This window comes from Prosopis cineraria, unplaced genomic scaffold, assembly GCF_029017545.1.
Source record: "Prosopis cineraria cultivar Desert tree isolate PC_DT_omini unplaced genomic scaffold, ASM2901754v1 PC12, whole genome shotgun sequence".
In the NCBI taxonomy this organism is placed as follows: Eukaryota; Viridiplantae; Streptophyta; class Magnoliopsida; order Fabales; family Fabaceae; genus Prosopis; species Prosopis cineraria.
The window spans coordinates 1169636-1186443 of NW_026555343.1; the positions used below are offsets into that span (position 1 = coordinate 1169636).

At 30.7% G+C, this 16808-nt stretch overlaps 1 protein-coding gene across 2 annotated transcripts; it reads right to left on the bottom strand.

Annotated features, from left to right (window-relative positions):
* Positions 1-1196: 1196 nt before the first annotated feature.
* Positions 1197-9547, bottom strand: LOC129289005 (chlorophyll synthase, chloroplastic-like). Of its 2 annotated transcripts, none has more exons than XM_054925840.1 (15): positions 9340-9547; positions 9080-9124; positions 8896-8987; positions 6971-7058; positions 5360-5445; positions 5186-5272; positions 5033-5098; positions 4866-4949; positions 4649-4710; positions 4180-4255; positions 4013-4075; positions 3795-3876; positions 3170-3246; positions 2805-2852; positions 1197-1648 (listed from the first exon to the last, which is right to left on the bottom strand). In XM_054925840.1, exons 1-15 carry the CDS (start codon positions 9449-9451, stop codon positions 1586-1588), a joined length of 1131 nt encoding a protein of 376 aa, XP_054781815.1. In that variant the 5' UTR covers positions 9452-9547; the 3' UTR covers positions 1197-1585. The 2 variants fall into 2 exon arrangements, with proteins under 2 accessions (XP_054781815.1, XP_054781816.1); XM_054925841.1 differs by having other exon boundaries at positions 8896-8984; positions 9340-9546.
* Positions 9548-16808: the final 7261 nt, after the last annotated feature.

Below are 16808 nucleotides of genomic sequence, written 5' to 3' on the forward strand. Positions count from 1 at the left end.
TCGCTATAATTCAATCCTAAAAGTTGACTCAATTGTAAATCAGTCCCTGAATTTTGTCTCTTGCAATTTAGTCCCTAAAATTTCAACTTCTTAAATATTAATTTTTATATTTTAAAAAATATAATTATAAAGATTAAAAATATTTTAAAATTTATTACTAATATCTTAAATTACTAAAACCTTTTAATATTTATAAATATTAATAGTTTAAAATATTTTTAGTGTTTATAATTTTATTTTTTAAAATATAGAGACCAATATTTAAGAGGTTGAAACTTTAGGGACTAAATTGCAAGAAGTAAAGTTTAGGAACTGATTTACAATCAAGTCAAAACTTTAAAAACTGAGTTATAATGAGTCAAAATTTAAAAATTGAGTTACAATTAAGTCAAAATTATAAGGACTAAATGATTAATTTTTCCTAACATAAATTTTAAAGACTGTATAAGTATACATTTGAAAAAAAAAAACAAATATGATTCAAAACAGAATTTAAAGAAAACCTTATATCAATACGAAAAAAAAACAAGGTTTTCTTTCATAGTAATAAGATGATGGATTTAATTTTTTGTGAATTAATTATAAAAAAACCATTATATTAAGATATATCTTTTTGCTTACAGTCCTTTTGAAATGCAATTTTGTAATTAGCTGGCTATGTATAAATCAATATATTCTTAATATTTAAAAAATTACCTCGAATAAAGTATGAGCCTGAGACTTGAAATTCCTTACACAAGATGGTGAATTCGAGACTTGGTAACCTCTATGTTTAGATTGAAAGTGTTTATCTTTCCTCTGAAAACTCTAAACAAGGAATCCTTTGTATACCAATGCAATCCAAGTCTAAACTCTAAGCTTTTGACAAGTTTTGATTTGTTTGTTTTAATTCTTTAAGATTTTAAAAATATTTAAAATCTAAAAAAATCAAATAAGTGATTATTTGAAGAAGCTATCATGATTTAAAATTTATAATTGATTTTAACATGTAATAAGAAATGTTGAATTTAATTAAAAAAATTATAATCTTGAGTTCGTAGTTAATTTTGACATATAATATGAGAATTTGGATTTTTAATCACTATCCAACATACTCTACCAATCCTAAGACTTGAAATTTCGTTGGACAATAAGTTGGCAGTTATTGCCAAGCACGGTGTGGCCGCCTGTGCCCCAAAAAATACACACGCATGGACTGATAGACATGAGTTACAAATCACATTATGGAAAGATCCATACATACGTTACCAGTGGCAACAGACAGCATTGGTATACAAAGGATTTCTTGTTTAGAGTTTTCAGAGAAAGGGCAAACATTCTCGATCTAAATCCCTAGGAACCAAAATTTCCGAGAGTAGGGTGGACTTGGAAGGAAATGCAAGTAAAAGCACCAGGAAAGAGCCGGGACCCTCTATGCATGAGAGAGCAAGCCTTGATCTCACTTAATTCTGGCTGTATTATGGTATTATATTTTGCCAAATTCTTTATTACCAGTGCGTTGGCTTTGTTTCACTTCGCCTTCATATTTATTTTCTCCATTCGTGCTTTTCAGGATATCTTTCTTGCACATTCAAGTCAATGAAGACTAGTGGCTAGTTGCTAGAGCAGTAACAAGGAGACCGAGGACAAGGAATGGCTGTGCGCTGGCCTGAAAGTGAAATAGAAACTACTCCAATTATGCGTGCTAAAAATACAGAGCAAGGGAAAATGGAAGAAATGAACATGAAACCAGGGTATAAAATGAATTACACATAATACTTACTTTTCATATAAAAAAATGTCAGCAGGGAAGTATTATATACAATATACACGAATATATATGTATGCACACACATTGTCCCAAAAAAGAGGAAAGTTGAAAAGGAAGAATGAAGGTCAATAAAACCAAAATTAAGATTTCATGATTTCTCATTTGCCGTTATTCAACCAAAAAATGAAGGGTTGGTCAATTTGAAGATGACTAACAATGACTTAATTTTTCACAATTCATTTCACCTCCAATAAATCTAGTCCGTCACGTCCAACCAGTGTCGATTTGCAAATGCCACTGTCGTCTAGGGACAGGCCTACGATCAAGCGTTAGATCAAGACCGAGCCACCACCATTGATCAAGACCACATAGTCCACTTTGACAAGGATCAAACCACCAATGTCAATCAGGATCGAACTACCACTGCCAATCGGGATTAAACCATTGACATTGTCTAGGTTTAGATAGCTAGCATTGACTGAAACCAAGCCACTACCTTAGATTGGGACTGGACCACCGACTTTGACCTAGACTAGACCATCAACGTCGTCCAAGTTGCCTTTAAATTCAGACATAGAATTTGAAATATGGAATTTTACTTAAGATTTAAACAAAGAATTTTAATATTATAATTTGAATTTTTTTATATCATCCAAACAAAGAATTTAAAATTTATAAATTTTAAATGTGAGATTTTAAATCCAAATTCTCAACCCAAATCCATCCATTCAAACACAACCTTGAGGTGATTTGGACATGCATAAAGAAGGTTGTTAGAGGCACCAATGAAGAAAGTTGATCAGATGGTCTCAAGTCCAGTCAGAAGAGATAGAAGAAGATCAAGATGATCACTTACGGAAGTTATTGAGCATGACTTTTTAATAAACAGTTTATCTAAAGAGTTGATTGTTGATAGAGCATAATGACATAATGCAATCCATAAAACCAACCTTACTTAATGAGATAAGACTTGTTATTGTTTATTAAAACAACACTAGATATCATCCCGGGAACTACAAACTTAGTTCTTAGAAGTTCAATAGTGGAAATGTACCTGGTATTTAACATCATACTTCACCGGGTCTTTAAGGAAGTACTGAAACTGCAAGGCATAAGAACCAGTAAGATGCCAACATAAAGTTAGCTGGACAACACAACTTGAGCGCGCAATATTCAGCAATTTTACATTATCACAAAATTTTCTTTTCTCAATCTATAATAGATATTTAACAATAGTAATGAAGCAAGAAAAATTCCCTTAAAAAAACCCTTTTAAGGGAATTTTTCATATATTTCATTGCAAATATCTTATAAACAAGCAAGTTACCGAGAAGGCAAGTGCATAGCAAACTGAATTCACATAAGCCAAACACCACACCTATTGGGAGTAAAAGAATATTCACTTTGGTTGTGCTTTACCTGAAAAATGACTTGCGGAACTATCAGGGCGAGTAAAGCCAATGCATAGTATGGTTTACCTGCTCCAAGAAGATATCCTGCAAACATAAATTCCAATAAACTCCTTGCATGAAAATCAAATCATATTTTATATTCTGGTTCAATGGTCTTGATCAACTTAAAAATGACTGCTTTACCAGAACCTAAAGCAGTATATCATATTTGCCAAGAGAGGAAAAAAAGGGGGGGGAGAAAATCAGTACATTATCTCAAAAGCAAATTTTTCCATAAAAATGTTAGCTCCATACTCAAGCCAAGACAACAGCAGCAGGGGTGCATTTAGGTGTCCTCTTGTCACCATTTTAAGAAAACGCTCCAATATTGTGATCAAATTGTAGCAGAGTACGAACCATTTGAGTCCAAGTTAGACATTATATAGTATGAAAATTCCCAAGGCCAAGGGAAGGGGGGGAATCTAAACCTAGAAGGATAGTTATGATGGGTAATACAATAACAACCTTAATGAATCAAGCTTCAAATTTCATCTTACACTAACTAGTGCATGGCATAAATGAATAGTATAGTCATTTTGAAGAAAATATTAGAGAACAAACCATAAAAGTATATGTCGTGGATTAAAAAGTACCAGCAACAGATAACTGTGTAATGTCAATGGCACCAACACAGATCCATTTAGCAGTTTCAGTACCAAATGCAACTGGAAGTGACTGCCAGGTGAAAAAAAAAAAACGTCACATTAAAAACAGGCAGCAGCAGTTACTTCAGTTAATATGCAAGATCAGAAATTTTAGAACCATGACAAGTAGAAATTACAAAAATCAAAGGATGGGACAATAGGACAACCTGAAGTCCTAGAGCTCTATCCCCTTCAACGCTTTTGAAGTCATTGACAATGGCAATCCCCAACTGACATGCATAAGGTAACAATGTTACATACCTTTTCCAGGGAAAAACTTGACATGAGATACATACCAAACATAACAAGATACTGAATTTTGCATACTACATACTCCCGCTATGCTGTATAGGAGTGTGAGAACAATGATATCAGGTGTAAGAGTTCCAAACAAAGCCTGACCAGCCCACCTAAACCAGGAAATTGGTTGCAAAACTTAAGATAAATGGCACAAGTCCAGAAAATAAACTTTAGAAGTAAATCAAACAAAAAGATCAGATTCCTAATTATTTTGGGTCAATAAAGTGTCCCAGTTTTACCTAGCTCATTTCTTACAATAAATACAAGCAAGAATAATAACTTTTTTATTTTTCTAAGAAAAATATTTAAATATTGATATATGAACCCCCTCTATAGTCTTGTATGCACCTTATGAATAGTAGTCAACTATCTCATATAAGAAGCAATTCTTTTTACTCAGAAAATGGATGAAAATCAAAGGGATGAGACGTAAGTCAATCTAGAAATGCATGTTGAAAACCGGGAGAAAGCTTAAAATATATTACTGCTAAAGAATATAGTACCATGGTAAACTGATATAACTTGCTCCAAGAGCAAAGTTTCCAATCCATCCATTTTGCTTAAGCTGCAGAGAAAACAAAAATTCAGTCAAATGTCAGAAAAAGGAATTTCCTGCAGCAGTGGGAAGCAGGATGGTTTACATCAAGAAACAAATAAACTTAGAAAGCAAATATATTTTTAAAAAATAATGAAAAATTTTGAAATATAAAAATGGTGTACCTTCAAAGGAGGAGCAGAATATATATATGATAGCAATGATCCACCAAGAGCAAGGTAAAAAACTACAGGGAAATCATGCCCTGCCTATAAGAACAAGCATCAGAAAATCAAACTTCGGCCTAATTTATACTTTACAGGAAAATGAAGCTAGAGTTTAGAGCACAAACCCATATGTCCAACAAGCCAGCCAAGCTAAGGCCTCCTAGCAACAGCACCCATATTTGTGTGATAACCTGAAGAATTTTAGGCAATGAAAAATTGAAAAACTGAAAACTGCAATAGGAAAGCATGCATGAATCCCAGTCAGAGAAACAACATACCTCATTCTCAGATATTGCCCCTGAAGGAATTGGTCGATAAGGTTCATTAATTGCATCAATTTCTCGGTCATACCAATCATTCAGAGTCTAACAAATTAGAAAAGCAGAAAAATAAACTCATTTCAGTCTGGCACTCATCCAACATGCATCAGCAAAACTTGTCCAGAATAGCACCTGTGTATATCCAGTAAGGAATGGTCCAGACATCATCATGCACACAATTGATTTCACAACATCCTCAAAATTCCAGTGGAAATTTCCTGTCACGTGAAAAGATTGCTTTAGAATACTGACTTCTTGAAGAAGTTATGTAGATGCACAATGCATCTATGAAGTTAGAGATGATACTATTATTTAAATATATACAATGCGTTAATAATCCAAAAAAATTAAACACAGTTGAAATAATAAAATAAACAATATTTTGTCCTCATTATTCTGCATTAAAAAGCCTATGATCTTAAAGGGATTGTCCGTGTTAGGGACAACTATTCCTTCAGATAGGTCTAAAAGCTTATGCTTTTTGAAGAAATAATTCTTAAAGATTGTATAAAAGCCTCTTTGACCATGCAATCAAAGATTTGATCATTACCATCTCCACTATTCTAATCAAATTCAACATTTCAGTACAAGGTTTGAGCAGGCAGCATTGTACTTTGTCCATGTTTCAAGCACTTCCTTAACTACATGTTTAGCATACGGAAAAGTATTTCTTAGAAAGGAAATGATAAAAATATCTAGAAAAAATATGGGATAGCTGCATTTACTTTTTCCTTTCTAGAAAATACGTTTCTACCTACCAAGCATTGCATAAGCCTCCACAAACCTAACTGGAACATTTCCATGACATAGTTTATCTATCATGCATAGAAAAAATTGTTGAATATACTAGTTATGCTAAAGTTACACTTTTGCAGAAGGGAGATTGGCAATCAAATGTTACTTAAGAAAACCGGTGTTCCTCCAAGTAAGCATGTGATATGATAATAATAAAAGAATTAAAGAAGTGATTTGGGTTTTAGTTGGTTAGAGGTGTTAGATGGTTACCGTTATCTCCTCAGTCTAGATAAGAAGGGAGTTTTGTGAGTCAGTTTATGGATGGTTAATGACAGAATCGTTTTCTGTTGCTCTACTCCTCTAATTTCTCTTCTCTTCTCTCTCAGTCCTTCTGTGTTCTATCATTCTCTCACGTCTCTCTCCAATTTTTCTCTTCTATTCGTTATAACAGCATGGCACATAAATTAACACTTGGGCCATAACTAACTGATGTAAGACCTTTTTTATTTAATAAAAATGTAAGACCCATTATTCATGACTTCCAACTCGGACAATTCATTTCCTGTAGCTAATTCAAAATACAAAGATGCTGAATATCAATTAACTCTTTTGTTCTGGCCGAAAAAAGTATTGTTTTGTTGCTTTCACATGATATACTAGTAAAAAAATTCCTTTCCTTGAGAAGATTACTTTTATAGAAAAGGCAAATTTATTCTAGAGAGAACAACAAAAGGAATGAGGATAAGATGCCCTCTTAAATAAAAAGAACAAAAATAAGCTAAAGAAAACAAAACCAAGAGGACAAGCATGAAGCTAAGCTGCCCTCTGCATATTTGACAGAGACACAGAGTTCCCTTGGATGTATTGTGATGCCTAAGGTTGATGAAGTCAATTAAAGAAAAACCAAAAGAAGGTGACCATTGGAACAACTGATAAAAATTTTCTACAAGACAACTCAAGATTTATTTCAATGTTTTGAGTGACATTATGTTATGCTAAAAGAAATACCAGAAGCAGCAGCACCACAAACTACGCCCCAAACCAATGGAGGCCAAGTAACAGGCTTTGTGAGTTGAAGACGAATCTTCCATTTATTCTGCAAAAAGTATTACATAAAGAACAATAAGTACATATGTTCAGGATGGTGCAAAATCATCTGTTTTATGTCATTATTTACTATGTAACAAACCAAAAGACCAGAGATGTCAAGACATGGCAGAGAACTGAGTAACTAGAAGCCAGGATCATACTTAATTAGTTTGTCTCAGAATGTTAAATTGCATTGATACCAAAACTATTTAAAACAACCTTGCCAATAATGTTCTGCAATCCAAAATAAAGACAACTATCAACTGACAATTTATGTCAGCCACAAAATATAGGCAGAGTATTAAGCCTTATGAACTAGCAGGTGTCCCATAAACCATCCAGATCAATCTGTCTGCAAGGTGACATGCAGTTTGCCGTATTCGAACCAATTAATAGCAATGCAGCAATTTTTCAGTCAGTCTCATTTGTCCTCATAATCTAACTTGGTGTGTAAAACGCAAAGGTAAATGGCAATAGGAGATGGATATAATGTCAACATAAAGTAGCAAACCTTTTATCTCAAAAGGGAGATGCATCTATCCAAAAAGAGCAGTGTAGCAGCTTTTTCTAATTGAATAATAAGATCAAGGATCAGCAACAGTGTTAGTTTTGCCAAATACTTGGACTAGATGTCAAGGAGAAGGATTTTAGGCGCTTTGTAAGTTGGCATGTCATCTAATGAAGAGAAAATTGTAGACAATCATTTAAGGTGGCTAGGAGACATACAAAGAAGGCTGTTGGAGGCATCATTAAGGAGGGTGGAGAAACAAAAGTAGAGGAAGACCAAAAGGAATACTCAATAAAGTTATTGAACAGGACTTTTTGATAAATAATATATCCAAAGATTTGATTGTCGATAGAACACAATGGTGTCGTGCAACACATGTAGCCAATCCCACCAAATAAGGTAAGGCGTGTTGTTATTGTTGTCAAGGATTTGAGTATTAAAACTTTCTTCAGTTCTTCCCAAGTACTCAGTCTCTTCCTGCCTAAATTTTACATCAGAGCTTTGAAGTTTATGGCAGAACTTAATACAACAATTCTCCTGTATTCTAACTTCAAGCAAGATGAGGTGCTATTGTAGACTTATGATGCGATAGTAATGCCCTACTATCATCAATCCAAATTGAAGTTGGGCAATAGAGTAATCCCTCCCATTGTGTTTAAAATTTAATACTTGAACTTCATTAAACTGATTTACCCTTTCTCATGTATTAAGTTGACTTTTGGAATTCAGTGGTTTCAGAATAACATTTAACTTTTCTTCAAGAACAATATGATACGGGGAAGAAATGGGGAGAATGAAACTGAAGGAGTAGAATGGGGGGAAAAGTAATTTCTCCTTAGTCACATGAATGATGGAAATAAAATCGAAAAGAAAATTCTAAAATTACATATTTCTTCATATCCGATTTTATTGAAATGATTTTGTTTAATGGGATGGTAGTACGGCAGTAAACTATAAAATGTTACAAATTCATTTCTCTTAACCTCCACATTTTCATTTCTCCCTTATTTCCGTTGTGATTTTCAAATAAGTAACATAAATCACAATCACCTTTAATTTTCCTTTCTTCCAAACAAAGTGCAGAAGAAATTCCTATTGACGAATCAACAGGTAATGAAGCATATCACAAGGTAGCAAAGTAGCATAATTAAACCAAGTTACATTCAAGGTTAAATAATTTTTCCCCACATAAAACTATTCCCGCTGCCAACGACGATAACATGAATCTGATTATAATCATTAAGTCTAGTCGTAGTGAACTCCGCGTCAAAAGAAGATAATAAACTCTGATATTATCGAACTTGAGACATGGAAGAGGATTAAAAAATGGACTCACTGTTTCTTGGGAAGCTCCTTTAATACCAAGAAGCTGATTGAAGCTCGAACCATTTTTAGCCGGCGCCTTATCTGGGGCTTGAGGTTTAACTGCTGACACCAACCAAAAGATTGAAGTTACTCTGAATTCCGAAACTACTACAATTTAAAAAAAATAAATATTGGCGCAAGAGAGCTTAATTCACCTTCGTTTGCCTCCGTTTCTGCTGCTTTAATCTGTAATCTCCTCGCTGCAAAAGAAATCAATTATCAAAACCAATGAAACAACACACAGCAAAAGCTCAGAGGCAGAAACTCTTGGTGGCGTTGGATTGCTGAGAAAGTGAACAAAACTACAGTTAACACATTAGATATCAGGATACAAAAACGGGGCGCGGGGGGTTCTTTCTTGCATCCAATAGTTAACTCTCTCAGCAACCAAACGAGCTCCATTGAGTCAACCTACAAGTGAGTGAGAAGGAACTTGGGGCGTAAAATGGTCGGGCTTGGACTCTAGGGGTTCTGGTGCTTGATAACGTTCTGGGTGGTACCGAAACCATACTGAGTAAGGACGCCATTGAAGATATGATGCGCCAATGGAGCTCAGTGACCGAGTAAGAGAAAGAAAGAAAGACACACGGGTCGGCTTCGTGGGCGGAGAGACAAATGGCATTGGTTATTTTGGCGTAGTGATAAACTTTTTGAGTAAAAAAATATTTCCCGTCACGTTGTGGAGGAGATTTTATAATATATATTGTAGTGTACGCAATTTAATATGTTTAACATGTTTATGTCCATGTGGAGCCGTGTGATTGCTCTGGCTTTATTTGAACAACGATGATTATTTTTGGAGCCGTTCAATCTTACTTCGGATCCAGGTGGAACTTGGACATCTGGCAGGGATTGTAGTGTAGAATAATGCTAGTGAGAAAAATTGGTGTTGGTAATAGAGAGGAAATAAATTTGATATCTATAGACTATAATCTCATGACGAACTAGTATTAATACCACTTTTTGTTTTTTATATTAAAAATTTCAGATGAATTAGACTTGAGGATTTAACAAGTTAAAACATGTTTTCAAACTCTAACAGTACTTAAAAAATAATGAAGAGAGAAAAATTAAATATCTAGCAATGAAGAGATAATAAGTCTGCTTTATATAACTTATATATAATTTTCTCTAAATTTGATTCATTAAAACTATGTATTTATAGACTACGGCCAATCCTTTCATGACATAAAAGTATTAATGCTACCTTTTGTTTTTTTTTTATATTAACAAGTTTAGACAAATTAGATTTGAGAGCTTACTAAATCAGAGTATACTTTCAAGCTCAAATAAAATTTTTAAAAAAATACATATAAATAACTTATTAACAAGGTCTTTGTTGACGAAAGGTTGTGCATTCGATCACACTTATTAGTACTCATTTCAAGCTTTATGCTTAAAGATTGTCATTTTTTAACTTCAAATGCAAGAAAAATATAAAAAGGGTTACAGAAATTCAATTTATATTCTATAACGTTTGATTAAAGAGTGGTACAATCAAAGAAAGTAATAACCGGCGTGCATTGAGTATCAAAATTACACTTGATGCTAGCCAAAAGGCTAGGAAAGGTGTTTAACTGAGACACTCGTTTTCTTGCCTCTCTTTCTTTTTTGATAGAAGGAAAAATTTAAAGTAAAAGGAATAATTTTCAACTGACCGGAAGACACGCATTTGGGGGTCAAACTCTAAAGCAGGAGTTCATTATAATAAATAAAATAATGATAATAGAAATGAAGGCCCAAACTTATGGAGTCTTACGGGCCATGAATATGTTGTGCTTGATCTCGGCCCAGATATGGAGGAAATGGATGGATGTACGGCTTGACGCTTGATCCACCAATTTATTAATTTAAGTTAAACAGCCAACTGAAATAAGCTTTGTGATTATGAGACTTTTGGTTTGGTTTCCCGGTAAGCTTTCGCTGTTTTAAGAAATAATGTACAAAATGTTATGCACGGCACATCACATGTTTATACAACTTATCTTAATATTTAAATTTAAATTCAATATTTATCTTTTAGCTGATAATTTAAATTCACGATGTTTATGAAAAACGTTGAAAATATATTCCCTCCATTTAAAAATATAAAATATTTTTTAAGAGATTAAATGTTAAAAAATATAAAATATTTTAAGTCTTTTAAGGTGTAATCATTACTCTTTTTTTAAGTGTCCCTATTGAATAGATTACTTTATATTTTTTTTAAGATAAATATTTTATTAATTAGGGGTAAATATAAAAATATAAAATTAATTTAAAATAAATAACTACGAATAAGATTTAATTAAAATTATTTATATTTTAAGTGAGGAAATAGATATTATATATAAAGTTGATATCAAACGAGTAGATCTGGTTCTGGTGACGTTGCCGAGAGGTAAAAATCTCTTTTGTAATTTGCAATGATCAATCCACAGCCGCACTTTCCCCATTTTATTGTTTTGCATTGCCTGTTCGTATCTAGATTCCAATGAAGCAATAACTTGCGATTAATATGATAATCTTATAAATGAAATTGTTTTCGAATACGTAATTCCTTCTTAATTAAACCGAGTGTTTGAAATTGAAACTGGGTCTCCCCAAGAAGGACGCTCCCATTCTATTAGTTAATATTAACCTCCTGAACTTTGAATGAATCGAATTAGAAAAAGACTTTGGTTCATGATTTATGATTTGACCATTAGACTTGGTTTGGAGGAAGAAAAATATGGAAGAGAAAAGATTGGGAGGAAAGAATTCCAAAAATAATATTTTTTACTATTTTTATGAGTTTTCTCTATTAATTTCTTTTATTCTTATTTTTCTTCCGCAACGTTGAAACAGATTATTTAAGATCTCATGTTCTAAAATTCTTCAATGTCCTTTTCAGTTGGTCTCTAAATTAAATCATTGCATAGTATAAATCTCTGATCCAACGTCTTCAAACGATGTGATCATGCTGAGCATTTTAGCATGAGATTATTATTATTATTATTGGTCAGACGTTTTACCCGGAGATTTGAAAACGAGTTATTTATTACATAAATACCGCCTTAATTGGCACATCAGGCTCTACAGTATATACTATTATATAAAATTTATTATAATTATTAGATCAAGGTTTAATTCATAGTATTTTTTAATCGTCTTATATATATATATATATATATATATGTATATGTAGATTATCGGCCAGAAAACATTACACATGTAGATGCAGAGGATAAAACTCGGACAAAAATGAATTTAAATTTTAAAATTTATAAATTTATGTGAAGTTTGTCTTTTTAAAAAAAAGAAGAATAAGAAGAAAAAGATTTTGTATTTTATAAAAAAAAATAAAAAGAAGAAAAGCTCGAAAAAAATTCAGATAAATTTGTGAATGTCAACTTTTAGAAGATTCAAATATGAAAAAAATAACTAAATAATTAATTTGGACACAAAGAGTTGGGGGCAAGTATGTCAGGGCCTGTTTGTTTTCTATTTTTAAAAATTATTTTTTATTTTTAAAATAAAAAATTTAAAAATTTGTTTTGATAATTATTTTTTATTTAATTATTTTTAAAACTATTTTTATTTTTTATTTTTAAAAACAAGAAAATAGAAACAACTTTAAGTTGTTTTCATTTTTTTTAAAATATAATACATTTAATTATTAAAAATTATAGTTAGCTTGATCAAATTTTATTATTAATCACAACCATGAAATGCCCGTAACTGTCATTATCAATTCGTTTTTTAATTTTAAAACTGTTTTTTAGTTGGCACAACCAATTAAAGTTTTATTTTATTGTTTTAAAAATAATTTTAAAACTGTATCATAAAATAGTTTTTAAAAATAAAAAATGAGAACAGAAATCAAACAGGACCTTACTTGCCAAACTTATCCTAAATATTTGTCATTGGTGAAAAAATTCCTACAATCTTATCATAAATCAGAAATTTTTAATTAATGGACCGTATGGCAGTAGTGTAATTAAAAAGTCAAGCGTAGCCATGAACCGCCAACCCAATAATGGAAATCTAACGTATAAATAATTATATGAAAATATATACATACTTCATTCAGACCACAATATACTCTCTTCGGTCTCATTTATAAAAAATAAAGAAAGAATTTTTTTATCTCATTTATAAGTCACTTTATTAAATTTTTATTATAAATTTCCTCATTTGACATTTATTAAATATTGGGAAGAGAAAATATTTATATTTAATAAAGATAGAATTGAGAAATTATTAAATTTATAGATAGAGTTAATGAATTTTAAAGTTTTTTTAGATCCAGTGAAACATATTAAAAGTATTTTATAGATAAAATTAGAGAAGTAAGTTATGGTTAATTAATTCACAGTTTATTAAAAATGTTAATATTAATTGAAACCTTAAATTTTTAAAAATATTAACATCTTTCTATTTATACCCTCAATTAAATACTTTATATAAGAGTCTTGATAATAATAATTAAAATTTTAATACATATTTAAAAAATAATAAATGAAGTAAGTGTATAATTAAAAAATAAATTTAAAAACTATTTAATGTTCTATATTTTAAATTAAATAAAATTTTAAAAAATGTCTTATATTATAATTAGGAGTGAGAGTGTGTGTATCTAATATTCAGAAAGAGAACATTGACTTTTTCTTCTCCACAAAATATGAATTTGTATAGTACGTAGCAGAGGAGAATGTGATTCCTATATCCCCACCCCACCACCTTATGAACCCAACTTTCTCTTTTTGAGTATCTTTTCATGTCATTGTGCTATTCAGAATCCATATCACTCCCACAAACCACTTCATTCCATTAATTGGCATCTTAATTATATTATTACCTTCCTCAACTTCGTCGTAAACTTAGGTTCTTCCTTTTTTGTTAGTCGTACATATGAACTTCCATTAAAAGCAATCATTTTCGAATGCATATAATTAAACAGTAAATATGGACATTGACAAAAATATAAAAAGTGAACGATTATAAGTGATGAACTTGTCTCTGTTTTTTAATGAGTAAGATACAAGGACAAGAATTGAGAAGAGAGATAAGAGTAACAAAAATATTAATAATAAAAATATGAAGAAAATAAATATGAAGAAAATAAGAAGGTCAAAAAAGAAGCATGAAATTTCAAATAATTAGAGTTTAAAATAAATTTAAAATTACCAAAAAATTATACTAAAATATGAGTTTGAATAAATCCAAGTTTTTAGACTTTTATGTATCTAAATGAAGAATTTGATTTAAATTCAAATCCAAATTATCATCCATCCAAGTGCATCATACATTATTTTGAAAAAGTCCGTAATAACCACCTCTTGATCATATTTGTATGCATGTATGTTTGTACTTTGTGCACATTTCTTTATTTTTATCTAAAAAGAAAATCATGCATTCGATTACAAGAGAAACACATTATTGAGGCGTTCAAAGTTTAATATCGAAACCAACATTTTATATGTAGATCACGTTGCACATTTGGCCCTCTCCCAACCCATTTATTTTATAGTTTTGTCCCTTACAACAAATTGTTCAAAAGAGCCTTTGCAGTAAAATTGTGAACAAAAGGGAGAGCATATTTAAGCTTTTTGTCACATACAATCTCACTTGCGCCACTAAATAATGAGGACTCCACTTGAAATTAAAGATGCAAAAATCAATCACACAATAAATAAAGAGAATAATTTGTGATACTCAAAATCTGCCTTTGTACCTGCTATATTATTATATATTCTTATCCACTCCACGCACATCAAGTAATATATGTATATATATTATAATGACATGTCACTTTTTGATGTGTATAGTTGATCGCATGATATAAAAACGGGGAAATCCTCTCAAGATTTGGCCAAATAATATGCCACAGGCAGCGTATGCATTAAACATTAGCAACAAAGGTGTCGCCTTAATTGGAGGGTTTTTTTTTTTTAAATAGTATTTGGATTGATAGATTTAGGTTTGAGTTTTAGATTTAAAATCTTGCATTTTAAATCTCACATTTAAAATTTATATATTTAAAATTTTTCATTTGAATAGTTTAAAAAATTTCAAATAAAAGAGAGAAAGAGAGAGAGATGAATTGAAATTCAAAACAAAAATAAAAAATAAAAAATGAGAGTTTATTTTTATTTTTTGATCAACAAGAGATAAAAAAAATACAATACAAGGGTTATAAAAATATCAATAGTAAAATGTGAAGAAAGCAAAATGTTTGAAGTGATTAAAATTTTAAATACAGGGTGTAAAGAGAATTTAAAATTATAAAAAAATTATAATTTGAAATAAATTTGGATTTAAACCAAATTTAAATTTATAAATTTTTATTTATCTAAATGAGAGATTTGGTCCAAATCTTCATTAATATATTTATTAGTTAATTAATTCCACCGCATTTCACCATAGACAAGGGAAATCTTGAAATTTATTAATTTTGTCAAATCTAATTCCACCTATATTAAATATACATATTTTTTTTATTAAATGAATTTACATATTTTAACAACGAATTTTATCCTGCCAATATTTAATAGGAGTAAGAGGGAGAACTTGCCATAAAAAGTAAAAAACATGCCCTATAATTCATAAAAAACATTCTCCTTTTGCCTTATTTATAAGACAGAGGAGAAGTATTTCATTAGTTCCCCATATCAAGCGATGATAAATTTTATTGCAACTTCCCAGCTTTGGCAAGGATTACAAACTAATAAATATCAATATCATATCATATCAATTATCAGTATTGATATAATTTTAAATGTCAATATAAAACAAATAAAATTTATAGAGCACAAATTGTATACATAAAATAATATAAAAGAATGAACAATCCCTTGACTTCTTCTTGTTGCTTTAATACGTGTAACTGTGGTTCGACTTGCCTGTTATTCTTTTGAAGCATATAGTGAATTAATTAATATGACCCGCACTAACTTGAAAATAGCACATTGATAGATAATAAAGCCAAGCTTCTATAGCTTAGTGGTTCATCTATACATCAATTATTTAGCTTGGCGTGGAACCACATGTACTTTGTCCCTCCCTCCTGAATTGTGATAGCAGACACTAATTAATTTAATGAAAATTATAATATTTAATATTGAGATGACATATTTGTATAAAAAAAATATTGAATTTAAAAATTAATATTAAAGTAAATTTGCACAGAAGATCAATGCATGGTGCTATAGTTTAAATTTGGATCTCATTTTCTGCTACAAATGCTTTAATTTAATGTTAAATTCATGATATATTCATATTTGCCCAGCACAAAAAGTACAAAATCATAGCTTGCTTTGTCTGGTTAGTTGTAGTGGGCAGATAAAATGATGAGTCACATACACGTGGTTGCCAAGAGTCATGGCCAAAATAGACAAATCCAAGTTTTCATCAATTGGAGTTGGTAGAGTAAGTTTATAAAATTCGAAGCTAAGTAGGTTAAGAATATGAAATGAATTATATTATTTATAATTTATAAATAATCATTTTTTTTGGGAGTTTAAATTTCCATCAATTGATGGTATTGATATAAATATACGTGTACTACGTTGCAATTTAAATTTGTTGCACTTTGCAACAAGAGTTGAATATATTCTTTGTATTAGCTTGAACTTGAACTAAGAATTGCATTGTATTCATCCTTTAAGAAGGCTCCAATTTACGAATAGCAGGTGCGCATAACAACTGTATCTCCCACGAAATGGTATTCTTTTCTATATGCGCATATTCCCTAACCTTGCCCATAAAAAAGGTGAGTATTGCTGATGGCTCCTTGTGAATGCAATAAATAATAAATATTTGAGAAAACACGATATTTTATTGGGTTTTATTTTTAATTTTTATAATTTTTTTTATATTTTTAATCTTTATAATTTTAGAAAAGATTAGGCGATCTTTGTTTTC

Coding starts and splice junctions, on each gene's coding strand:
- LOC129289005 (XM_054925840.1), bottom strand. CDS start 9,451: ATGGCGTCCTTACTCAGTATGGTTTCGGTACCACCCAGAACGTTATCA. Junction 7,059..8,895: donor AAGGAGCTTCCCAAGAAACA/GTGAGTCCATTT, acceptor TACTTTTTGCAG/AATAAATGGAAGATTCGTCT. Junction 3,877..4,012: donor ATAGAGCTCTAGGACTTCAG/GTTGTCCTATTG, acceptor TTCACCTGGCAG/TCACTTCCAGTTGCATTTGG.